This window comes from Scyliorhinus torazame, chromosome 7 (assembly GCF_047496885.1).
Source record: "Scyliorhinus torazame isolate Kashiwa2021f chromosome 7, sScyTor2.1, whole genome shotgun sequence".
NCBI classification, from domain to species: Eukaryota; Metazoa; Chordata; class Chondrichthyes; order Carcharhiniformes; family Scyliorhinidae; genus Scyliorhinus; species Scyliorhinus torazame.
Genome location: NC_092713.1, coordinates 208,446,621 through 208,467,240, shown reverse-complemented (window position 1 = coordinate 208,467,240; position 20,620 = coordinate 208,446,621). Strand labels below are relative to the sequence as shown.

The following is a 20,620-nucleotide window of genomic DNA, read 5'->3' as shown; positions in this document are numbered from 1 at the left end:
ACACAATCGTATCAAGGCCTTAGCGATAAAAGAGAATATATCTTACTATGTAGGCGCACTTCGGATTAAAGGCAAAGGTTCCACACATGAAAATGTGCGTGTCGTTGAGGTACTGCAGGACCCGGATGAAATTGTCGCATTCTTCCTGTAAGACATGAAACAAAGGTGATTCCCGCTTATCCTCCTCCATCAGCCTTTCTCCAATATCTCCTTTCAAAAGGCCGTTGGAACCATTGTGCACCAGACGTCGACAAGTGAGCATCTCAGATCGTGCTCTCTCGCAACATTTAATTTCAGGGATCAACTTGTGACCTTCTCTACATCACCTCATTAGGTTCCCAAGATGCACCCTCACAACATGAACTGGGTAGTTTCAGCATGACCAATTCAACTTGGACTTAATGCTATAATAAATCAACATTCTTTTCACCCAATTTATTGCTGGCTCACTGTGATTTAATGTTAAGTTCTAATATCCTTTGACATAGATTTCTGATCCTTTTCAATTTCTCCCAGAATTATTTCCACCCCCATTCCCATTGCTATTCTCCATTTTATTATTTGTCTGTTCTCTTCTTTTTAAGGGTTTTCTTTATTGTTGCTTTCATTCTTCATTGAAACGTTACATTAGTTTATCATTCATTGAGCTCCCAACTCCTCCAGTCTATTATTTTTTTAAAAATTGTATTCCATCCTTAAAATTACAAAGCCAATGTGCAGAGCGGACAGGGCAAATGTTAATCCATCTCATTGCTTGCTCCAAAAAACAATTCAATTGAAGCCAATTCATGGTCTCCAGACTAGAGATAACTAAAATTATTTCCCACTTTCGAGCAGGCAATGTTCCTCATTGCTTTCAATCCCTCGTGCATACCCCAGCATGCAATTTGTACACCTCTTACATTTTCCCCAAAACACAATCAGAATCAAACAGCTGTATAAAAAAAGCAAGAGGTATGGACCTCCTGGGCGGATTCTGTGATCCTGAGGCTAAGTGTTGACGCCGTCGGAAACGCCGTTGCGTTTCTCGACGGCGTCAACACGGCCTCAGGATCAGCAATTCTGGCCCTACAGGAAGGCCAGCAATGGCACTAGAGCGGTTCACGCCACTCCAGCTGCTGATTCCGGCATGAAATGGGCGGCGCGGGATCCACGCAAGTGCAGTGGCACCGGCGCCAACGCGCGCTGCGCAGTGGCTTTCTTCAACACGCCGGCCCTGACGCAACATGGCGCACCGACTACAGGGGCCAGCGCGGAAGAAAGGAGGCCGCCAGCCAGAGAGGCCGGCCCGCCGATCGGTGGGCCCCGATCGCGGGCCAGGCCACATCGGAGGCCCCCCCCCCACAGGCCGCCCCCCGACCCTTCCACGCCGAGTTCCCGCCGGCTGAGAACAGGCGTGGACTCGGGCTTTTTTACGACGGCTGCTCGGCCCATCCTAGCCCGAGAATCGGCGGGCCCAGTCGCGTAGAGCAGCCCCCGACCGGGCACTGCGCCAACCACGCGGGCACCAATGCCGCTGATTGTCCCCTCTGGCGGAGAATCGCGTGCCTGCGTTGGGGCGGCGTGGCGCAATTCGCGCCAGTCGCGGGGATTCTCCAGGCTGAGAGAATCCCGCCCTCTCTTTCAGGTGCCATGCCCGAGGCGGGCATTAGCGGCCATGGACTCCCATTACATTGGTCCATGTTATGCTTTGCAAAGTATTGCAGAGATTTGACATTGCCTCTGCAGTGTCATTGGCACATTCCCATTCTTACCACCTGCCGTCAGGATTTACAGACTGATAAGTCAACATGTTAGGCCACAGTATGAGTGTGCCTTCCGTGGCCATCAAGTCCCGGAGTGAGGACTTGAACCTGGAGCGGGTGGCCCAGAAATATGGACCCGACCCATTGTGCCACAAGACCTCTTGGGGTATACACAGAGGATGTGAAGGAAATAGGTTTGGATGAAAGGTTATGTCCTGAAACATGAACTTTGTTTCTCTCTCCACAGTTTGCAGACCTGTTTAACATTTCCAGAATTCCCTTCTTCTGATCTGCTTGTTGGTTTCCCTGCCAAAGGTTCTGCTCTCATCTTTCTCCTGAACTGGCCACTCTTTTTCGCAATTGTCTGCAGGATTCCACTGTGACCAGGAATACTGGTGCTGTTAAACAATACAGATGTACAGGTAGAGAAATACACACCCTTGACTTGCCTTTTGCAGTGCACTCCTTCCTCTGCTCTTCTGAAACTTCCCATTTGATCTGCCAAAGAAACAAAATGTATAAGCTGAAGAACACAAGGGGGAAGCAGATAACAGGCAAAGGGTAAGAGGCCTCATATTCCTTCCAAGTTATCTCTGATCTTCTAACTGACTCAGTTTGGAGCACATACATCGCATGCGCAACTTACTGTGCTCAATTTCACAGGGAAATCAATGTTCGTGAAATTAAACTCTCATTGAGAGGTAGTTAAAAGCAAGTGAAAAAAAGCATTATTTCTTCCAATTCACAATTAAAACTGATAGGGATTTACACTGGAAACCTGAACTGTGGAATGAAAAGAAAAGGCAGAGACAATGGCTGGAATTCTCTGGCTGCGGGCGATTCATTTTTCCCGTCGGCAGCGCAGCCCTGCCCGCGGGATTCCGGTAGCTTGGGATGGTTACAATGGGAAAATCCCATTGACAAGTGGTGGGACAATGGGAATCCCGCCGCCAGTAAAGTTGCGCCGCTGGGAAGCACGTGATTGGGTCTGGAGACCCAGTCCAATGTTACACATTAATTGGCAACATGCAGGGGCAGATGAGGAGATATAATGAGCAGGATTATACAGTGGGGGAGGGGGGGGGTCCACCAGTGTGTCTGCAGGCAGGGGGAGCCATGTAAAGGGAGGGGGGGGGGCCTGAAAATCGAGTGCATTTGCTGTGCATTGAGCTCATGCAGTAATGTCCTTCCCATTACCTCTTTTGAGGCTACTAGGGTACTGCTGACAACCAGTGGCCTATAAGAAATAGAAAGATTCCTGTTGCGTGGCCACATTCCACATTTATTGGAGAGTAAGTAATTTCAAAAAGCCGTGCTTTCACAAACTAGTAACCCATGACCCCATCTGCAGCTAGCTGCTCTTTTGAAGTCTCTTTTACACACTCCAACATGGTGCTTCCCTGGCTGTTGGATACGGTGGAGGCACGCTGCTAAACCTACAGCCCATGACCTTATCAAAAGACCGTCGTGCTCATCCTCCGGTTGCCTGAAGTCTGGAGGAACGGTCATATCAGGGACCTCCTGAGTGAGCAGGTGCTTCCTCTTTCATCCTGGAGCCGGAGGAGCCATCGTCTATGGCAGGGGTGCCCAGAGAGGAGCTTCAAATGCACTAGGCTGCCATTCCTCCACCTTTTCAAGGCAACATTATATCACACGCTTACTGGAGGAGGCCAAGGACTGATAGTGACTCCAAGAGCCATGCATCTTTTTGTCAAACTGTTGCTGCACAGAGTTCAGGGAGTTGACGATATCATGGAGGACCAAATGTAACTTCAAAGCCCCCTGGTGGTTTACTGGTGTGGCTCTCCATGAGGGTCACCAATGTCTCGATGAGGAAGCCAAGCTCATACACACACTGGTGTTATGGCAGTACTCATGGCCTGGATGGACTCCTCCATCAACCATGTCAAGTTGTGCATTGCCACTGAAAGCTATACCAGATGATCTTGCATCTCAAATGCAGTTGTGCATTGCCACTGAAACTCCTTGTTGATGACTCAGAAACATATCAGCAGGCTGAGGCTCAGCATCGCCCAAGGCTCTTACAGTCCTCCGAGTATCAATGGCACTGGCACAGCTTAGGCGCACCTGCAATGTGCTCACCAACAGGTTCACTTTGGATCTACTTGTGAGCAAAATCCATGGATGTGCTGGTGGGAGGGTACGGGGGAATGATGTGATGGTGCGTCCTCAGAGGTTTCCTCCTCTCCTCAGAGGAAGTCCCAGTCCCCCGGTCATTGCAGCTGTCTGCTTTTGTCTTTGACCTGCTGGGCAGACAAGATTAATTAGAGGCTAATGTGCATTCCATCACATTCTTCAGACTGCTTCTAGAATAGAGCTCTGTGTGTCCAGTTGTGGATATTATGCCTTGTGTTCATCAGAGGCTCGCATGTTATGATTCATGAGGCCTCTCACTCTCTTGCGACTCCGCTCCTTTTCACTATTGGCTATGGAATGGCTCCCACGCTGCCTCCAAGTTCCAGGGCCTCCTCTTTAACCGGTATCATGATAGCAAGGAAAAGGAAGCCCTCTGCAGGTGCTGGTTGCCCTATTTAAAGGGCAGCATGCTCTTTTGAAATGTTTGTCCCACTCAGGCACCAGCCAAATCAATGCAGAGAAAGAATCTGGGTGTCCCCATGATTCTCCGATGCCTCCCTGAAGGTTTTCCTTCAGGCTGCTTGGGCAGGAAAGCAGGTCCTCTTTCCCCTGGACAAGAGGAGGAGACCAACCAGCCAGACAAAGCAAGCCTGGATGGAGATCACAGGGGAGGTCAGTAGCCAAGAGACAGTCTCTCGAACCTGACAAATGGATGGAATGATCTCATGAGGCTGGCCAGGATGAGTGCACCATGCATTTCCTTAGCTACGGCCTTACATGTGACAAGGTGTGAATGTGAGATTGGTGGAGGGGGCAAGCCACCCCAGTCACTGGCAATGCCCAGGTAGCAGCATTCACTGTCAGAGACGTGGCAGCATCTCTATGAAGGGCTCTGGACACAGAATTTACTCAAGTACTACGGCTATTGAGTTATCTCGGCAGTAATAACCAACAGATGATGTGTTTCTTGTGATATCGATTGAGGGATAAATACTGGCCAAGACACAAGGGATAATTTCACTGCTTCTCTTCAAAACAGTGCCACACATTATTTATATATCCACCCAAACAAGCAGATGGGGCCTCAGTTTAAGGTCTTATCTGAAAGACAGCAGCTCCAGTGTGCACCCCCTCAGTGTAGCACAGGAGCGTCAACCTTGATATTTGTCCTCAAGCGCGAAGCCAAACTTGAACTCAGAACCGAAGAGTCTCAGAGCCGAAAATACCATCAACCAAATCACAGTTGTGTTAAAATTGTGAGCCGTTTTAACAGTGAAACACTACTTCATTGCTTGGGAAAAGAGAGCGGTTAAGAGAAATGCAATTATGCGAAGGGCAATTATATTATGGAGTGCTTTACCACAGTCGTAGTGATTTAGATAGATGCTACTGCATCTTTGAAACAAAAATATTTTGAAGCAGAGGAAGAGATATGTTGCGAGGCGAGAATGGGGTAGTGGGATCAGTTTTGTAATTCTCTAAATAAAAGATCCAGTATGGACGCAGCGAGTCAAATGGCCTCCTTCTGTGTCAAAGGTTTCCATTAACAGATTAATTTTCCCTGCCATATGCAAATTACAAAAACCAGGAGCTTTGATTCAAGGTACGGAAAACTGAGGTAAATATGGAATCAAACAGAGAAATTATTAGCAAGAAGGGCCCCGCATACGCAGCACTAGAGAACCAATACCATGCGAGCTTCTCCCCATCCCAAAAATGTTGTGAAGAGAAATATTTCTGGTTCGAGAAATCTGAAAAGTTTCATATTCTGGAAAAATATCAGCAATCTCTTAAGGGGCCAGTAAAAGGTAAACCAAGTGGCTAGACTGGTTGGACTAGTAGTCTTTTGTCTGATCGTTTCCCTTTGTTTTACACTGCTTCTTCCCCCCCCTGCCCCCCCCCCCCCCCCCCCCCCATCCCCAGTTCTGCCATTTGGGCCAATAATTCTAAAAAACTAATTTGCTAAGAATTCATTCCCCTCTCTTATTCGCTCACAGTTTGAGCACAGCTCACTGGCTTATTTTCCCTTTTTGCAACTGATAGTTACTCAGAATTCACACACAGGATGATGATCCAGAAGTATGTGAAGGAGAAACAAAGAGGCACATTGTTTAAAAACTGTTTTTTTTAAATAAATCATGGGACTGAGTTGACCCAGCTGTTGGTGGCAGGACAACAGTATTCTGTCTCTGCTGCCCTGAAAGGTCCCAACAGTGCAATGGGCCTGAGAGTGTAAACAAGAGAAAGTCCAAAACCTCTTGTCTGTAAATTGACATGAATGGCTTCCATTGAAGTAGAGAGAAGCTGTAGTAATGGACTTACTTAGAGACATGATTCAGTACTGTTCTATGCAAGGTGGGAAGATAAGAAATATAGGGGATATGAACAGAGAAATATAAAAAATAGCAGCAAGAGGAGGCCATTCGGCCCTCGAGCCTGTTCCGCCGTTCATTATGATCATGGTCATCATCCAACTCAATAACCTAATCCTGCCTTCCCCCCATACCCTTTAATCCCCCTCCCCCAAGTGCTATATCTAAGCGGCGGCACGGTGGTACAGTGGTTAACATTGCTGCCTCACAGACTTGAAGACCCAATTTCTATCCCAGCCCCGCGTCACTGTCCGTGTGGAGTTTGCTTATTCTCCCCACGCCTGCGTGAGTCTCAACCCCACAATCCAAAAATGTGCAGGGTAGGTGGATTGGCCACGGTAAATTGCCCCTGAAAAAAAGGTGCTTTATCTAACTGTGTCTTGACAACATACAGGGCGGGATTCTCTGCTGACGCCAAAATCGCGAAACGCGATTGGATGCGGAGAATTGGTTCCGACGCCAAAATCATGGTGGGCGCTGATTTAACGCCAAATCGCAATTCTCCATCACCTCGACAGTGTTGCCAATGCGGTCTGGAACGCACGCACAGTAAACACTGTTTGCATATCATTAGGGGGCCCGAGCCAGTATTCTCCAGGTCCTCCGCGATCGTCCTCCTCTGATGGGGCGAGTTCCTAACGGCGTAGTTCACTTGTGCTTTTAAAAATCGTGAAACCGCATGGCGGCTGCTGAGGGAGGGAGAGGGGGTACAGAAAGTGTCCAACATCGCCATAGTTTGCTGATAGTTGTGCCGCTTGCCAAGGGGCTTCTGCCAGGGCCGGGAGGAGTAGCGGGGTTGGCCAGGAGGTGGGCTATGGGGTCGGGCTGGACGGACTGTTCCCTCATTGTTTCCTTTTCATCTGCACATCCCCGCTACCATGATTCCTTCCCCCCACCATTTAGTTTAAAGCTTTATCTGCCACCCTAGTTATACAACTCACCAGAACACAGGTCCCAGCACGGCTCAGGCGAAGACCACCCTGAATGGTACAGTTCCTACTTTCCCCAGTACTGGTGTCAGGCCCCCATAAATCAAAACCCATTTCTCCCACACCAGTCTTTGAATTATGCATGAATCTCTCCAGTTTTATTTACCCTACTCAAATTTACACATGGTTTAGGAAATAATCCCTTTCAGCTTCTGCTTTTTAAAGTTTCGTCGCTGATGAAAAGTTAATTCCCAAAATCTCCCGAGAGAAAGTGAGCAATCCTTCCTTAGGACTTCATGGTGGCTTGCCAGTGGGAACAAGAGTGTACCCATTAGCAAATAAATAGAAAAATGATGAGATTTTACTCCTCACACACTTTTCAGTGATCAACGAGGAATTGGTAGAAGCTGGGTGCTTTCTTTATTCTTTCATCGGGCACTGGCATCACTGGCAAGGCCAACATTTGCTACCCATCCCAATTGCCTTTGAACAAGTGGATGCGAGGTGATTTCATATTACTCTGGGTCTGGAGTCACATGTAGGCCAGACCATGTAAGGATGGCAGACTTCCTTCCCGAAAGGGCATCAATAAAGCGATGGCACTTTACAACAATTGATAATAGCTTCAATACGGAGACTAACTTTATATTCCAGATTTTATTAATTAAATTCAAATTCCACCAGCTGCCATGGTTAGATTTGAACTCGTGCCCCTCAGAGCATTGGCCTGGAACTCTGGATTATTGATCCAGTGATATCATTGCAACGCCACCGTTTCCCCAAGGCTTAGCTGAAGAAAATCTGGAATCTTTTTGTTTAAATTGATGGATTCAGGCAAAAATTACAAATACACCAGCCAAGCTCCCCACAATTAACAGGAATTTTGACAGGCATAGAATCCCTTCCATTCCACAGGTGCACGATGATCAAGAACCACAGCTTACTCACCACTGCCGTAACCTCTTGGGTGACCAAGGTAAGATTAAGAGCAAAGATGGTGCCTCTGGCGCCCACATACAACGTGTTCTCCCTACTTCCTAGCAGGAATGTCCTGTAATCGGATACGTGCTCCTTTGAGAAGCGATGGATTATGGGTGCGTGGAGGTCTGCAGGACAAAGAAAGAAGCTTGTGAGAATAATCCTTTACAGCCTGTTGAATTAAAAGTATCAACAGAACTTCCCTTCAGCTAGTGCTTGTGAACCTGGTCTGCCATTTTAATGCTAATGCATGACTGTGAAATTATGAATGACTGGATAATGCTATTGCATTGAATGCAATAAAATGTTTAGACAAAACGCAGGCACACGATATCTACCTTACCTATTTACACACACACAAACACACATGCGCGTGCACATACATTTCCTCACTGCTACAATAGGTAGAGGAACACAAATGTCTTGTCAGGAAGCATGGGTAGTTTTAGATGCACTACATTTGGATTAGTAAATATTAGAAATAAGGTATAGATTTAAGTGGGATAATTTAGTGTTTCTGTGTAAGGAAGGGTAAACCTATAGGTAGATTCATGTTCAACAAAGGTGTTTGCATCTGGGGATTTTTGGTTCCAATTAAAACTGTGAGCCCGATCTAAGCCAAAACAAAATCAGAGTCTGTTCTGTGCGGGAGCAGCGGGGCAGTTCCCGGCGCTGCACTCTGTTGCTATTTCGGGCCCCCGCAGGCAACGTCCCCAGAGGCCGCACTTTAGCGTAATTTCTTGCAATGGGGAGTTCCGCTCAGTGCAGGACGAGATCAGGGCGCCATTTTAAAATCATGCCTTGATATCTCGACCACCCGATGCAACCCCGGACAGCCCCAATTCACCTATTAGGGATTCCTCTAGCACCCCCCACCCCAACTCACATACGCAGGGCATGCCCAGGCCCGATCCCCAGCATGGGCAAAATGCCAGTCTGGCACCCTGGCAATGCCCTGCCAACATAGCAGTGCAACCTGGGCACCCTGGCAGTGCCAGGCTGGCACAGAGGTGACAATGCCAGGGTGGCACTGTCATGGTGCTAGGCTGGCAGTGCCATGGTGCCCAGGCAGCACCAGTGCCATGGTGCCACCCCGCCCGAGGGCCGACCATCCGGGAGCCTTCGATTGGCTGGGAGACCCCATGTGCCGTTCCACCTGGGCCCGTTTGTGGGGCTAGTGCTTAATGGCGCCCGGCTATGTTCTCCTCGGCGAGGCCAATAGATGCCAGGTGGCCATTCAATCTGGCGTCAGCATGGTTAAGTGTGTTTTCAACTCACTTAACCGTGCGAGACTGGGTCCCGCCCAGTAAATGCAGAATCCAGATCACAACATCTCGGGAGATCTGGTTAGATCTTGGTAAAATCACACCCTGTATTTCTATTGTGCTTAGAGGTTTACGGCGTGAAAAGTAAATAAAAGCTTGGAGCAGTAAAAAGATGTTTGTAGCAACATGCAACCATGCCGCCCATAAAGTTCTAAAGTTTGTGGCGTCTTATTGCAGTTTGTGAGACGTTCATTGAAATAATTGTGGAGCAATTGGTGCCTGCATCAGCGTGGTTTGTGTGTATGTAGTGCATTGTGTGTGCGGTGTCAGAGAGGGTCGTTATCCTTGAAATCGGTGTACATTTGTGAAGATAAAGCAGAGTGAAGACGATGGGCGCTATTCTCCCCCCCCCCCCCCCCCCAACGGCAGGTGGGAGAATTGCCGGGACGCCGCGCGAATCGCGCCATGCCGCCCCGACCCCCGCACGCGATTCTCCCACCCCCCGGAAACCAGCGGCGCGCGATTCACACCAGGCCGCTCGGAGAACCGGCGAGCGGCGATTCCCCGGCCGGCTGGGCCGAGCGGCCGCTACGACACGAAAGTTTCCTGCCGGCGCCGTCCACCCCTGGTCGCTGCCGGCGGGAACTCTGCGGGAACACTGGGGGGGCGGCCTGTGGAAGGGGGGGGAAATGGGGGCTCCTTCACGGGGGTGGCCTCCGATGGGGTCTGGCCCGCGATCGGGGCCCACCGATCGGCGGGCTGGCCTCTCCCCCCCCCCGCCCCCCTCCCCGGGCCCCACCTGCTTCCGCGCACCAGAACACCGGCTCCATGTTGGTGAGGGGCCGGCGTGCGTAAGACTTCTCCGCGCATGCGCAAGATGGCCCGGCCCAACTGCGCATGCTTGGGTTTGCGCGGCGACCATTTGGCACCGCGTAAGGACGCTGGAGCAGCGTGAACCGCTCCAGTGCCGTGCTGGCCCCTTGTGGGAAGCAGAATAGGTCGTGTCCGGGCCCTGTTTGCGCCGTCGTGAAACGCGACAGCGTTCACGACCGCGTGAACACTTGTCCTCAATATCGGAGAATCGCCCACATATTGTATTATAATCAAACCTTTTGAGTTTAATACATTCTTTTTCCTTTTAACTAAAAACTAATTGGCTGTCCTGTGATTCTGTTCCTCCACATTTCCTCCATGTTTTCTAAAAATAGTAAAACAATATGGTCTTCTGAGCCAGGGTTCCATTCTGGGCCGTTACTCATAGAACACACAGTGCAGGAGGAGGCCATTGGCCCATCGAGTCTGCACCGACCCACTTAAGCCTTCACCTCCGCCCTATCCCCGTAACCCAATAACCTCTCCTAACCTTTTTTTGGTCACTAAGGGCAATTTGTCATGGCCAATCCACTAAGCTGCACGTCTTTGGACTGTGGGATGAAACCGGAACACCCGGAGGAAACCCACGCAGACACGGGGAGAATGTGCAGATTCCGCACAGACAGTGAACCCGCGCTGCTGGCCTTGCTCTGCATTACAAGCCAGCTGTTTAGCCCACTGTACTAAACCAGCCCCTAATCGTTAGTAGTAACACCAACTGGGAACATAACAAAGGTACAATAGTTACATGATCCATGTGTAATTATACACATGTACTTCCCATACTACACTCAGTAAGTATATTCCTGGTAACTAACTAGATTCAAAAATCGCAATCAATACAGTGAGAATGTGAGCTCGCACTACCCAGATATATCAATGCCTTGGGTTGTTTGTGGCATCAGAACATGAGCAGTTTAAACAGCTTTCAACTCTGTTGGACAGGGTTGTTTTTTGAAGCAGGGTGAAGGCAACAATCAATTGATGGAATTTGTGTTCACTATTTATTCTTTTCTTGAGGGTGTGGAAAGGAATTTGTTCTGGTTACAGTCAATGACACCTAATTGGATCCCACTCAAGACTCAGATCAGGAGAAATTGTGAAAATCACAACTGTCAAATTATTAATGACTGGAGAATGATAGTGCACTGAATACAGTGATGGTTTACACACAGAACACACCGTACCGCATACCACATGCACCGCACACACACAAACACACCACGCACCACACACTACAATTACACACACACCACAGAAGCACACACAGAAGCACACACACCACAGAAGCACACACATAGATCACAGTCACACGCCCCACATATGCCACAGCACACAAACACACCGCACACACAATACACTACATACACACCAACCACACAGACACGGACATGCACCACACAGACATCCACCACAGAAAGATATCCACTTTATGTCTTGATGGTCTGGCGAGATCTTGTTCTGGTCACTGTGTTTATGGTAATAAAGTGATTGAAGTAACAAGTTGACAATGTAATTATGGCAATAGCATCACTGTAAGAGATTAAAATGGACTACGTACATCTTTCTGTCTCCATGTTCAGCTGATGCCATTTTTACGTGTCTTTTGATGTTTTGTGATTTAAGTGTCGGTTTGGCTGCTTGAGATGTCGAGTTGGTATGAGTTTTGAGTAAATCACTGCTTAATGTGGTGAGGCTGCAATGATGTAGTATGATATATTGAAGGTCTTATAGTGAATTAGAAATGTAATAATAATACAATCATGGTAGGATCATGTGGTATGACTTCCGGAGGGTCAGTGCAGACCTGATGGGCCGAATGGCCTCCTTCTGCCCTGTCGGGACTATATGGACTTGACTGATTAATTCATCTCAGATTGTGTACGGTGTGCTCATTAAGATTTACTTCAGTGGTTGCTGCAACTGATGTCTGTGTACTCTGCTGTTTACCAAATAAAAAGTACAGGAAAGCAGTCCAACAAATAGAATCCATGTATGGTCCTCTGATAACTGTTCCGAGAACCAGTGTGGATAGGGACTGCCATTCACACAATGGAGACGTTTTTATTTCCTATAACAGCTGTTTTTCAAATCCACATCCTGCCAGCATGTAATAGCTGTCACTTTATGCACATGCATTCATTATGTTATAGAAAACACATTCTTGCAAGAATATTGAACTCTCATTGACATCAGACAAGCTTGGGATCAAGTTGAACTTTTGCCCACATCTTTTGTATAGCACACACCATTGCAGTTTTACACTGAAGAATTCTAAGAGACAAATATGTAATGGAAAGTGTCAGATTTTTCTTTGGACATTTGTCAAGTCTGTTGCAGCCCATTTGAAATACAGCTGCAGCAGGCAAGATAACTGGACAGTTACTAATGCAGTTCCTGGGAGGAGCAGCACATCAAATGTCCCGAGAGAACTGGATAGGAATCTAGATCAGACAGGGAATTAAACTCTGATCTCCAATGGGGCTCTGGGGAAAGCAGTGTGTTTGAACGCCTGTTTAAACTTTGAATCCATTCCATCGGGGAACATGTGGCACTGGATGCTGTAGTCAGTCAGTCTGAACACAGCTCCTCAATAACCAGGTTGCAATCTTTTTATAACTGCTTTTAGCTGCTCAGTTGTCGAAAATCCAGTTCGAAATGGCCTTTTCTGGTATCAGTGAAATAGTAAAACTCACACAATTGCTCTGCCAGGGTTTGTGTTGTGGGTATGGGTGCAATGGAGCATATGAGTCAATAAAAGCAGATTATTTTCTGTAGTTGAAGGATCTGTGATGAGAGCGTAGATACAAAATTAAATGCAACATATTCATAATAGAAGGCAGCAGCAAACTCTTCACCCAGAATTGTGAGGCTGTAATATTATTTTCCAGGAGGTTGAGGCAGGTGTCAATGTTCAGTATTAGCTTGAAGAAGTGGATAAAGGAAAAGATTATGTCAGGAACAGGCTGGGTAGATGCAATTAGAGTTAGTTGCTTGTATGATCAGTGAACACAGCCATAGACTGGATGGACATAATGCCCTGACATCTTGTTATAATGTCTACATGTGTTTATAAGGATTCCTGAGACAAAGGACGTTAAATTAGCCAAGATCTTGTTTCCCACTGTAATGCCTTGATCACTTGGGATGAGGATAGGGGTAGGCTTGATTGTGAAATCCCCAAAGAGTTGAAAGGTCCAGCAATCATCATAGATTAAATTCACACAAGATACCAAGGTTCTGCTGCTGTGTGACCATACCCAAGTCTGACTCACTGATTTCAATAAAGTGGCTGAAAATCCAGAGGAGAACTATATTAGAACTCAGAGCCGGGAATTTGTGGGCCATGTGATTCCTGCCCACTGGTCGGAAAACCGGCGGAGAACTTCCGAAAGTTTCTTTGGGAAGACCCATGAGGCCAAGTGCCCTTCAAGCCACTTAATTAGCCATTGTTGGGCCTTCCCTGTGATTGAGGTCCATGGCAACAGAAATCCTGCCTGATAAGAAAAGCAGGCCGATTGTGGGCCGGAAGCTCGTCATTGCCAGATTCTGTGCTTGGAACCTTATTAATTATGCACAGGTGACTTCCCCGCAGATTCACCTGGTGGACTGCCATCATCTGGTTGGTTCAAGGGTCCTAGTGCCGTATTTAAACACACTCACATCACTCTCCAGCCCACCTGTCTTCACCAGACCACACAGGGGGCGTCATTCTCCGCCGGCGGGAGTCTCCGTTTTGCCGGCGCCCGGGGGTTTCCCGACGGCGTGGGGCTGCCCCACAATGGGAAACCCCATTGACCGGCCGGTGTTACGGAGACTCCCGCCAGCCGGTCGGGGCAGAAATGTGGTGGGGCGGGTAGGAGAATTTCGCCCAGGATGTCTGCAACCCAGAGGGAAAAGGCTAGCAGCCTCAAATAGTCTGTTCCTTCATTCAACCAACCTTCCCCCGAGCCCATCACCTGTGAGGCGCCAGTCCCCCACATGGACCTCTACCCACCGCATCTGGTGTGTTTGTGCATCCCCTTCCAGTAAATGATGACCCCCTGTTTTGTGAGCCTTTCAAGCAGCCTTGGCAGGTTCCAGCTTCCTTGATCTTTCCTCAGCCTTCCATTGTTCGCCATCTTTCTCCACCTCCTTGGCCCTCTGCCTGCCAGCATGAGTTCTGCGCCCCCTCCCCCCCCCCCCCCCCCCCCACGCCCCCCATCCAGTTCCTTACACAAGCCTCCTTCCACATTGGCCCTCTTGCCTTTGTCAGGCCATTACCCCCACCCCCAGTTGAATTTTGTTGCAGTGGCTGCATGAGTCCCTTCGCATACCCTGACGTGACGCAAGATTGGAAGGCCGGACAGGACACCGCAGGCAGCTGTTTCAATGGGCATTCATGTGATGCAGATGAATGAATGTGGTGCTCACTCCACCAGCCAACTGAAGTCTGACCAGTCATTAACCTGCGGCAGCTGTATATGCCAATTTTACATATGCATACACAAAAGTGAATGCATCAAATCAAGAATGTTATGGCTGCAGTCAGCTAAGGGTGCAACTACTTATGTTCCCACTGAGGTATGGAGGTCACTTACCATTCCCATGTCCAGACATCTTTGCATCACTAATGCATGATTCAAAAAATATTTGTTTCTCATGTTAGAAGTTCAGACTCCAGCTCATTTGAGCAATCCAAGTCCAGATTGAGTTGATTAAAATCTCATGTAAGGATGCTTTCCGCTTAGACATACTTAATCTCTTACTAGATGAGAGTGTCCTATTTCTTTTGAATTTATGCAAACCACCCAAGTTGTCACTGTTTTCTTTGACATACTGCCAAAAATAACTTGCTGGGGAGTTTATATTTTGCATGAGAATCCATGTAGCACCTCCAGCCAACTTAATATGTAACCATGAGTGATCTTCTGCATTAGCTCCTCTCTTCCCCAAGCTTGTGGGGTTTTGGGTCTCCTTCTTTAGCACCATGTCAGTGATTTTGAATATTGAGCTGAAGTCCGGTCTTTTCGTGGCCATATTTTGGGTGTCGGATTCGTCAGAGCTGCAGAAGGGTGCGGGGCAGATGTCCAGGCCTTCGCCTCGCCGATTGCCCAGAGGCGAGTTCTGCTGGGGTGGAGGTCTCCATCTCCACCCAGCGCCTCTGTACGGTTGGGGGATCTGATGGAGTTCTTATACCTGGAGAAAGTTAAGTCTACTGTGAGGGGAGCAGTCGAGGAGTTCTATTGGAGCTGACAACATTTATTGCTTATTTCAAAGAATTGGTCACCGTCAGTTGTTGGGGGGGGAGGGGGGGGAGATAGGTTTTGTAAAGTGGGGTATGTCTGGTGGATGTTCTTTTTTTTTTTAATGGTTGATGTATGTAAATTTGTTTATTTTCTATTCTGTATTTTATAAATTGAAAAATGTTAGTTCCTCCTCTGCAACAACCACAGGTTCGTGCTGGCAGGGATGGACACTACCTTTGGGACGTGGGGGGAGGGTGGGGGACAGAGAGACGCTGCCTGTTGAGGACATGTATGCACACGACAGACTGGCGACTCTGGGGGAACTCACAGGGAAGCTCCAACTCCAGAAAGGGAAGAAGCTCAGGTATTTGGGGCTGCGTAACTTCCTCCCCAAGGAGACAAAAACGTTTCCCAGAAACCCACACACACATTTCTGGACACGATGGTAGGGCTGGACTGGTTAGGGGACAAATGCAGCAACATATACAGGAGTCTCACAGAAAAGGTCAGGACTCCACTGGACGAGACCAGACAAAAGTGGGGGAAGGAACTGGGCATGAAGATAAGGGGAGGACTCTGGATTGAGGCACTTCACAGAGTCACTCCACCTCCTCCTACGCCGGGCTAAGCCTGATTCAGCGTGCATGGAACGCACCTCACCAAAACATGCATGTGCGGGTTCTTCCCTGAGGTGGAGGATAGGTGCGGGAGGTGCCGGGGTGGTAGGGGCCGGCCAACCACACCCACATGTTCTGGTCCTGCTCCAGACTCAGGGAATTCTGGACAGCCTTCTTCGAGGCCAACTCCAAGGTGGCAGGAGTCGAGATGGAGCCATGCCCATCTGTGGCAGTCTTCGGGGCATCGGAGCACCCAGAGGTCTGCACAGGGAAAGGGACGGACACCCTGACATTTGCCTCGCTGATCGCCAGGCGGAGACTTCTGCTTGGAAGTTGGCAGCACCACCCCAGGCCTCGGCATAGCTCTCAGGTCTGGCCGAATTCCTGAGGCGAGAGAAAATCTAATTTGAAACAAGAGGGTCCAAGTAAAGATTTCACATCACATGGAACAATTTCAAAAGCTATTTACAGACCTGTTCACAGCCAGCCTGGCAGTGCGGGGCGGGGGGGGGGGGGGGGGGGGGGGGCATAGGGATAGCCACCCAGAGAGAGGGGAGCTAGAGAGATACAGGGAAGTAATTCGGAGGGGGGGTCATTTACTGGAGGGAGCACAGGAAGAAAAAGGGTAACAAGCAGACCCACCCTCCGTCGAAGACTTGTCGACCAAGGGGGAGGGGAGAGTGGGACCTCCCCCCCCCCCCCCCCCCCCCCCCCCCCGACAGTGGAAAGAAGTCAAGGCGTGCAAGGGGACGAACCCCAACCACATCAAGACACAGAAGGGGGAAACTGGGGACAACACCTACTGCCAAGCGGCAGGGGCCCCAGCGGAACCCGACAAACCAGTGTAAAAAGCAAACACGGATGGCCAAATGTTAATATTATCCATCATCAGGACCGCAGTCACGGCTATGGTGACAGCGGGGAGACTCAAGACTGGTTTTTCTGACCTATGTACAGTTTTTCTTTTGCCATTGTATAGTACCCTACGTGAGAATCACAGAATCATAGAAGTTTACAGCATGGAAACAGGCCCTTCGGCCCAACCAGTCCATTCCGCCCAGTTTTTACCATGAAGCTAGTCCCAGTTGCCCGCACTTGGCCCATAACCCTCTATACCCATCTTACCCATGTAACTATCTAAATGCTTTTTAAAAGACACAATTGTACCCGCCTCTACTACTACCTCTGGCAGCCCATTCCAGACACTCACTACCCTCTGAGTGAAGAAATTGCCCCTCTGGGCCTTTCTGAATCTCTCCCCTCTCACCTTAAACCTATGCCCTCTAGTTTTAGACTCCCCTACCTTTGGGGAAAGATGTTGACTATCTACCTTATCTATGCCCCTCATTATTTTATAGACCTCTATAAGATCACCCCTAAGCCTCCTACGCTCCAGGGGAAAAAGTCCCAGTCTATCCAGCCTCTCCTTATAACTCAAACCATCAAGTCCCGGTAACATCCTAGTAAATCTTTTCTGCACTCTTTCTAGTTTAATAATATCCTTTCTATAATAGGGTGACCAGAACTGCACACAGTATTCCAAGTGTGGCCGTACCAATGTCTTGTACAACTTCAACAAGACGTCCCAACTCCTGTATTCAATGTTCTGACCAATGAAATCAAGCATGCCGAATGCCTTCTTCACCACCCTGTCCACCTGCGACTCCACCTTCAAGGAGCTTTGAACCTGTACTCCTAGATCTCTTTGTTCTATAACTCTCCCCAACGCCATACCATTAACTGAGTAGGTCCTGGCCTGATTCGATCTGCCAAAATGCATCACCTCATATTTATCTAAATTAAACTCCATCTGCCATTCGTCGGCCCACTGGCCTAATTGATCAAGATCCCGTTGCAATCCTAGATAACCTTCTTCACTATCCACTGTGCCACCAATCTTGGTGTCATCTGCAAACTTACTAACCATGCCTCCTAAATTCTCATCCAAATCATTAATATAAATCACAAATAACAGTGGACCCAGCACCGATCCCTGAGGCACACCACTGGTCACAGGCCTCCAGTTTGAAAAACAACCCTCTACCACCACCCTCTGCCTTCTGTCGTCCAGCCAATTTTAAATCCAATTGGCAACCTCACCCTGGATCCCGTGAGCTTTAACCTTCTGCAACAACCTACCATGCGGTACCCTGTCAAAGACTTTGCTAAAGTCCATGTAGACAACGTCTACTGCACTGCCCTCATCTACCTTCTTGGTCACCCCCTCAAAAAACTCAATCAAATTTGTGAGACATGATTTTCCACGCACAAAGCCATGCTGACTGCCCCGAATCAGTCCTTGCCTCTCTAAATGCTTGTAGATCCTGTCTCTCGGAATACCTTCTAGCAACTTACCTACTACAGACGTTAGGCTCACCGGTCTGTAGTTCCCAGGCTTTTCCCTGCTGCCCTTCTTAAACAAGGGCACAACATTCGCTACTCTCCAATCTTCAGGCACCTCACCTGTGGCTGCCGATGATTCAAATATCTCTGTTAGGGGACCCGCAATTTCCTCCCTAGCCTCCCACAACATCCTGGGATACATTTCATCAGGTCCCGGGGATTTATCTACCTTGATGCGCTTTAAGACTTCCAGCACCTCCTCCTCTGTAATATGCACACTTCTCAAGACATCACTATTTATTTCCCTTAGTTTCCTAACATCCATGCCTTTCTCCACCGTGAATACCGATGAGAAATATTCATTCAGGATCTCACCCAACTCTTGTGGCTCTGCACATAGATGTCCTTGTTGATCCTTAATAGGCCCTACTCTGTCCCTAGTTACTCTTTTTCCCTTTATGTATCTGTAGAAGAGAAACCCAACTCTTTTACTTTTCTATTCTGTAACTGTTACATTAAACACCAATAAAAACATATATTTTTTAAAACTCCGCTCTTCCTGAACCCTACTCAGAGAAACTAAAAATCTGTCTATCTCAGCCTTAAATACGTTCAACGATCCACAACTGCCTCGGATAGATCATTTCAAATATTCACAACCCTTTTAGTGAAGAGATTTCTCCTCATTTCAATCCTAAATAATCGTCTCCTTATCTGGAAATGTGCCCTTAGTTTCTAGATTCCCCATCCAGGGGAAACAATCTCTCAGTGTACCTTTTCAAGTCCCTTCAGGATCTTGCATGGTTCAATGAAATCACCTCTCATTTTCTAAATACCAGGGAATATCGACCCAATTTACTCAGCCTCACATCATAGGACAAACCCCTCATCTCAGGGAACACCCTTTACTGTACCGTTGCCAACACAGATATGAAGAACATAACTGGTCAGCACGGTAGCACAGTGGTTAGCAGTCACTTCACAGCTCCAGGGTCCCAGATTCGATTCCCGGATAGGATAACTGTCTGTGCAGAGTCTGCACGTTCTCCCCGTGTCTGTGTGGGTTTCCTCAGGGTGCTCCGGTTTCCTCCCACAGTCCAAAGATGTGCAGATGAGGTGGATTGGCCATGATAAATTGCCCTTATAAGTAGGGTTACTGGGATAGGGTGGAGGCGTGGGCTTGAGTAGGGTGCTCTTTCCAAGGGCTAGGGCAGACTCAATGGACCGATTGGCTGCCATCTGCACTGTAAATTCAATGATTCTATGAACTGTGCACAGTATTCCCAGTGTGGTCTCACCAACCATGACTTCTTTCTTCTTGCACTCCAATCCCCTTGCAATAAAAGGTCATTTTCTTTCCGAATTGCTTGTCATACCTGCGAGCTAACCTTGTATTCTTGCATGAGTGCATCCACCTCCCTCTGAACATCGACATTCATACGTTTTGTGCCCTTTAAATAAGACTCCACTTTTCTATTTGAAATAACTTCAAGAATTGGCTCCACCAATTAACTTATGAGAAACAACGATTTATTCCAACTGTAAACAACTATTTACAGAGTGCTTTAAAACGGTCTTTCCATACTCATCCCGAGGGTCCAACTGTTGGGACAAGTCCCAACATGTCTCAATGAATTCCCAACAACCATCCCTGATTGGACTAGCAGGTCACATGTCGCCTCCCCCAGGCGTTTCTATTGCTATTCTTATTGCTGAAGTGTATCATCTGACACTTTCCTTTAGACTGGATGGTCACGTGGACACTGGGATGACGCAAGTACAAAAAGGGTCATGTGTCGAGACTGCGGGTGTTATCCCCTGGGAGCACGCACACACGCAGTATTTAAGAGCTTCTCAGTATTATCAATAAACCTTTATTATTGTTAGTCCCTGCTTGCCAGTTATGGCCAACAGCTGGAATTCTAGGCCCGATACAGAATTGGACATTTTAAATTAAAGCCACAGTCAGACCAACAGAGAGGCCTGATGAGAAGTCAAACAGCCATTCTCAAATACACAGGACAGAGACAGACAAATGGGGTAAATCTGGGCCTGCCCTCTGAACAAGACATCAGAAGATAATTGGCCTCATTCAAATGGGTCGACTGTTGTGAGACGAAGCCAGACTTTCTGGCACCTAGATTTCCTGCCTTTACCTTATATGAGATAAGGT

The 20,620-nt window shown here is 48.1% G+C and overlaps 1 protein-coding gene across 1 annotated transcript in view; it reads right to left on the bottom strand.

Annotated features, from left to right (window-relative positions):
- Nucleotides 1-20,620, bottom strand: part of LOC140426812 (semaphorin-4B-like) — an 86,928-nt gene that overhangs the window by 45,876 nt on the left and 20,432 nt on the right. Inside the window, exons 2-4 of the mRNA XM_072512017.1 lie at nt 8,092-8,249; nt 2,184-2,243; nt 47-145 (exon numbers count right to left, since the gene is read on the bottom strand). Of these exons, the coding sequence (XP_072368118.1) occupies nt 47-145; nt 2,184-2,243; nt 8,092-8,249 (317 nt within the window). The remainder of the gene's footprint in view (nt 1-46; nt 146-2,183; nt 2,244-8,091; nt 8,250-20,620) is intronic.